We start from the raw sequence: 6105 nt of genomic DNA, 5'->3' as shown, positions 1-6105 counted from the left end.
GGGTTTGTGAAACAATGGCACAAACAAAAACAGTCCCGAAAAGACGAAAGGAAGTTGGCTGCTTCCCCAGGCGCTCCCTTTATACGTCACAGTTCGTGCCGTTTGACGTGATAGGCTGTCGCCGGCCAATAGGGATGGAGTGTTGTGATTCTTGGCATTTCGAACACGAGTCACGAGTGACGTTCCCCCATAGCGCGATCAGCGCAGAGTTGAAGTTCCCTTTCGAAAGAGAACTACAACTGCCAAAGTATGATTCAGCATGGTCTTTTTGTTTACCAATAATGCATGCTGATGACGTTTTATTCTTTCATAGAAACTTGCATTGTAGCCTACGAGTCAATAGGTGTCATCATCGTACAGTCTACATGCTTGTTGCACCCATGTTTAATAGATCCATGTCACACAGTGTGATTTGTAATGATCTTATAGGATTGCTAAAATCGTGCAGTGTATCATGGGCTTAACTCAAATATGGGGTTTATTGAACTGTTGGTGAGTGACAGGAATACAGGCGTCACAACTGGTGGTTGTAGATAAGCACACAACGATGAAGATAAATGTCAAAGTAAAGTCTTTAATTGATAATCCACAAGGCAAGATTTAAATACAGAGGATTAACAAAGGGAAATATTAAGGGGACAGCTGAATGAGTAAATCAAATCAGTTACTATGGTATCAAATGAAGAACTCCGACAGAGAAATGGTGAAGAAAGAAAACAAAGTCCAAACACAACAGAACTGTGACAATACGCCCCTTCCCGGAAATGTGTGACTTCTCACCAACAAATCGATGACAGGAGGAGGATTCGGTGGAGGACAACAGGAAGAATCACGGCGGTGCAGACCGAGCCATAGGGGTGGAGAGATAGAGTGCAGCGGACAGCACGTAGGTCCATGGTGTAGGAAGGGCGATGTCTGACCCAGGCGGAGCCAGTGGTTCGAGTGAGCTCGGTGGAGCTGTGAGGCCTATGGTCCCTGGTGAAGCAGAGGGAGGAGCCAAGGCAGGGGAGTCAGGGTGATGAGGTGGACCGACAGGATCAGCAGCTGGAGGCGGAGCCAGGGGATCCACTCACCCAGGGGAGGCTGGCTCTTGGAAGGCCCGAGGTGAATCCACGTCACAGATCTCCTGGAGGAACAAAGGGGTTGACGGGAGATAGCTGAGTAGACTGAGTAGAAGGACTGGCTGAGGTCTAGAGAGGAGGCAGGAGAGGGAGGCTGGGTGGGATCCGTAGATCTGGATATGAAGAGTTTGATTCGGGTGGGATCAGCAGGGGTAGAGGCAGTACTCAGCAGTATTTCCCACAGGATTTTAGTGTAACTGTGGTCGGTGGACCTTGGTCCTTCTAGAGGGGTCCAGGGGCATGATGAAGTTAAATTCATCAATCTGGAGCACTTGAGAGTTCAAAATTTAGAGCTCCAACTCATATTCAGTGTGCAAAATAAACAAAAAAAAAGAGTCCGTACGTTGACTTTGCTTGTACCTGAACTTTTGAAGGGGACTCAACCCTCTTTTAGTTGTGATATAGTGTCTCAGTCTACATTACACTACATAGTAATAGTTATAATATTATTCCTATGACAGTAATAGCCATATGTTGTAAAACAAAAAAGCAAAAAAAAAAAAAAAAAAAGTTTTACTCTACTTGCTGAGGCCTAAACCTCACCTCAGAGTGAGAAGTGCAGTTCACCAGGTTGGGGGTCCACTTTAGATGTTATCTCCTCCTTACCCTGGTCAAAGCGAGTATTGATATGGTTAAGCTCGTCAGAAATAGAGGCAGAGCTGGATGGGGGCACAGAACATTGTGTCTTGAAATCTGCAATAGTCTGAAATTATTGCCACATGCGTTGGGGATCTGAGTAACTGAAGTGCTTCTCAATCTGTTGTTTGTAAGCATATTTAGCCTTGATGCCCCTCCATAGATTGGCCCTGGCTAAGCTGTAAGCTCCCTGGTATTTTTTTTTTTTTTTTATAGCTGCTTTACAGTAGAATTGAACCCTATTTGCATCATTGAATCATTATTTTCCTGTTTGGCTGCTTTGAAACAATCTGTATTTTATAAAGTGCTATATAAATAAAGGTGATAATTATGACATACAATGTCTAAATTATGACATACTGTACTGTATACTGTAAACCATAATTATGAGATTAAAAGCAAGTAAGATTCCTAATCTCTGGCAAATCCAGTGGGCCATAATAATTAGTTCCTATCTAGACAGGAGTGCTGGGCCAATAAATGTTGCGGCTTTATTCACTTTCATTTGTTTCTTGGTCCATTCTTGTCACAGTTGGTTGCAGCACAGAAGGGAAGTTGAGGCAGGATCTATACACAGCAGTTGCTTTTTTTTTAGTTGCTTGTGTTTCTCCTGCATTCCTGTATTCTTCTGTGCTCCTGATTTTTATTTTTTATTTTTGGTTTATTGTTAAGTGACTACTGCAAACAGATCTTGCCTTAACTTCTCTTCAGTGATGCTACCAACTGTCAACAATTACCAAAGAACTATACAGTAGTCCTTAAGCATCTCAGAAGCTATCAGAATTAGATAAAGAAAATAGCAATATTCATAAAGAGCTTGACGAACCCATGTGAAGTTTATTGAAAATAATCCAAAGTGAACAAAACAAAGACTTGACTTGATCATTAACATAAACAGTAATTCTGAATTCTGCAATCTCTCGAGATACATACATGTAAGAGGCTGACAATTAGCTGAACATGCAGTTGTTTTATTAGTAACACTTAGCCTACATTTTAAAATATTTATTTGAATATGGCAATTTTTTATTTTAAATTCTTTATTTGAATAGGTCAACATTTTATTTTAAAATCTTAATTTGAATATGGCAACATGACACCTCGTTCTACAATATTTCACTGACAGAGACCCCTCCCCTATCAGCCAATCACTGGGAGTGTAGTTAGTAAGCGTGTTGACATCATCCATAGCAATGAGGTCAACCCCGCCTTTCTCTTACCTTAAGACTTGTCTATTCCTTAGTAAAGGTTGGTCTCAGCAGCTTTGTGAATAGGTTTTCAAAGAAAACTCTTAACTAAGAACTTTTACTGCTATTTAGGAGAACTCTTAGTGGTAAGATCAAATGTTTTGTGAATATGGCCACAGGTGCAGTGTTTTGTTCTGGAAAGAGGCTCCTCCTCAGCTCTCGGTCTTTATTTGCAAAGAGTTTTTCTAGTGCAGAATCAGACACAGACACATCCTGAGTCTGCACTGATGCAAAAACTGAAGCAATGAGATCCAGGCAGTCCAGCAATGATTATGTCAGAGATCAAATTTGAATAAGTATTAAGTATTAATAAGTAAGTATTAAGCATTAATAAGTAAGAATAACAAATTTATTAAGTAAAAATTATAGAGACAAACAAATTAAGTAAATAATAGTTTATAATAAAATCCAGAGTATTGTAATATTGTAATATAATATTGTATTATGACGAGTGAAGATCAGAGTATAGAGAAAGAAAGAACAAAATTAAATTAAAGCTGCAAGCAGCGATGAAAGGGCCCTCGCACCCGGGCTCACCGCCACCCGTTGGCCTCAGGAAAACAGCGAACAGTGGGCAACATGCATGTAAGTGAGTAAATACAGGAGAATTATGGCAAAATCATGTAAAAGTGCCACACTTCCTGCTGCCAACAGGTGGCGCTATAGCTAACTGAATATTGTCATATAGATGTCTTTAGGCCAGGACTTTTATCACTCATGTGAAGTTTGGGGCAGATCAGACATAGTATGCCTGAGTTACAACAGCTTCCTCTTTCATGGCGAAAACATCAAACTTTGTCAGGCCGCCACGGACACGCCCTTCAGTGAAAACTCTAGATCTCAGCGCCGCGACACGTCTTTCAAATTCGAACACATTGTTTTACATTTTTTTCTGAGTCATAGCTGGGCGCCGCAGACAGGCGCCAAATGTCGCTGCTGGTGTGCGTACACTCATAACAATGCGTTCAAATTTTAAAGACGTGGCGAGGCGCTGAGGTTCGCGTTCGGTGTGCGAGCCCCTTCAGTCTTTTGCCACTCAGTGACCGTGACCGCAGTTGTAACGGTCGACGGTGACGTCACGTGCATACCCTCTATAATAAGCTGGCATTCGGATGTAAACATGGAAGCCTTCACTGTGCTCACTATGTCATCTGCGTAAGGATAATGAAAGGGAAGAGAAGAGATTGTGTAATTAAGTCGTTATTTTTGTTTTGCGCACAAAAAGTATTTCAGTTGAAAGTAGCTAAAACTGGTCGTTAAATGTTGCTAGATGACGTCATACTGGCGAGTCACGGAATCTAGATAAGGTTTGTCCAAGAAGTTGCTAGATTTGTCGCTAGGCTTTTGAAAAAAGTCTTGAAAGGGGACAAAATCGCTAAATTGGCAGCACTGCCTGTGCCCTAGACATTATCTTTATGTGGATTACTCACCTGTGTTCTGACCTTTGCCTGGCTTTTTATGTATTTGGACTGCCCCTCAAGATAGATAGATAGATAGATAGATACTGTAGATAGATAGATCTATCCAAAATAAAATAAAATAAATAAAACGGTGACAAAATTAAAAGATAGAAATAAAGTTAAATAAAAACACTGGAATGTTAACAAATAGGAACACATTTTACAACATAATATTGTTTTTAGGTAGTGATGAACGTCTGTTTTTGAAAAATTAAAAACAAAAACAAAGGCTTATTTCCCCCAAATTTACATTTATGAATACTAAATTTAGCTAAAAGAAGTAACAGATTAATTAAATAAAATTCCTTATGATAAGACATGAAATAGTAAAAAACAAAGACACAAAGCATTAAGTTGAAAGCTGGGCATGATGTGAGCTGCGTATTAATAAAAGAGCAGAAAACTTGCCAAAAACAAATTGAAAAGGGACAACTCCAAAATAAATGAAAGAATGTTTCTGCATGTAAACCACAAAATGTACAAAATATAATAGGCTACACAACGTTGCTCGTGACGTCATCAGGACGTGCCTTTGCTAGGAAGTGTTACGTACCTGCATGTGGGAGTTGTTCTTGTTCATAAGGTGAATCTCATAGGCTGTGTTTTTATTTTGACACTTACTCAAAATATGAATAAAAATATAAATGTATTATAATATTTGAGACTGTAATGAACTGGCCACCGACACAGGATAAGCACTTTGGAAAATGGATGGATATAGATGGATCGAGATGGATTGATGGATGATCTTCGCGAGCCATGGCGCGCCCTCTCTCGGCAGCCCCGGATGGCTTCCTGCTTTTCGTCCGGTATTTTTGTTGCTGCTGGAGGCGGAGCATGGCGTGACACACAAACTGACGGTCAAGGGTGCGGAAGTTATACACTCCACACATTAAACCCATATTTTACTTTTCATTTCTTCTCTTTTGCACTCTGATCCGATTATAATAGAGCGGATGGAGTCTCAGTGTAAAGAGGAACCGGTGTTGCACATCGTAGTGGTGGGATTTCATCATAAAAAGGGCTGTCAGGTAAGAGACTGTCTTCATGTGTTTGTTTATAAATATTAATTTGCTCCAACGTGTCGCGAGCTTCACTGTCACCCTTACAAAGAATTTATGTGGTTTTTCTATTGTATAATTTATTATTTACCATGGTACTTTGGTGTAGAAATGCAACAAAAAAAAACAATATTCAAAATTAAATCTGCTGAAGGAGCTCGACTTCACTGAATGATGAATGATCATAAATTATAAACATCGCCTGAAATTCAATACTGATGGTGACGAAGTGTGTGAGATCCACCACTATTCTCTTCATCTCATCCACAAGAAAGAAAGAAAAAACACATTTCTGTCATATTTGAATGAATGGCACATATTGTTTAACATAATGTCCAATTACATGAGAAGATTTCAGTCATATCATAGTGTTATAGCAAAAACTGTTTTATTCTTTATAAAAGTGTTCCTCCCTCATGGTGGCTGCCATGTTGATATCACATGACCAGCTGAATAAAACGCACTGGCTGTATCAAGAGGTAGTAACATAATCAAGACATCACATACAAATTCAATTATTGTTGGCCTACATAAAGATAAAAATATAGGAGTAATAAATTCAGTTAGAATAATGAAACAT

At 39.6% G+C, this 6105-nt stretch overlaps 1 protein-coding gene across 2 annotated transcripts in view; it reads left to right on the top strand.

The window, feature by feature from the left end:
• The first annotated feature begins 5051 nt into the window (after positions 1 to 5051).
• avl9 (AVL9 homolog (S. cerevisiase)) overlaps positions 5052 to 6105 on the top strand; it is a 46676-nt gene continuing 45622 nt past the window's right edge. Inside the window, exon 1 of one of the 2 annotated variants that reach the window (XM_048186106.1) lies at positions 5052 to 5495. In XM_048186106.1, the coding sequence (XP_048042063.1) occupies positions 5421 to 5495 (75 nt within the window). In that variant the 5' untranslated portion in view covers positions 5052 to 5420. The remainder of the gene's footprint in view (positions 5496 to 6105) is intronic. The other variant, XM_048186104.1, reaches the window with a different exon arrangement.

Source organism: Megalobrama amblycephala, linkage group LG3, assembly GCF_018812025.1.
Source record: "Megalobrama amblycephala isolate DHTTF-2021 linkage group LG3, ASM1881202v1, whole genome shotgun sequence".
Taxonomy (NCBI): domain Eukaryota; kingdom Metazoa; phylum Chordata; class Actinopteri; order Cypriniformes; family Xenocyprididae; genus Megalobrama; species Megalobrama amblycephala.
The sequence above is the reverse complement of the archived record's forward strand: the minus strand, read 5'-3'. Positions and strand labels throughout refer to the sequence as shown.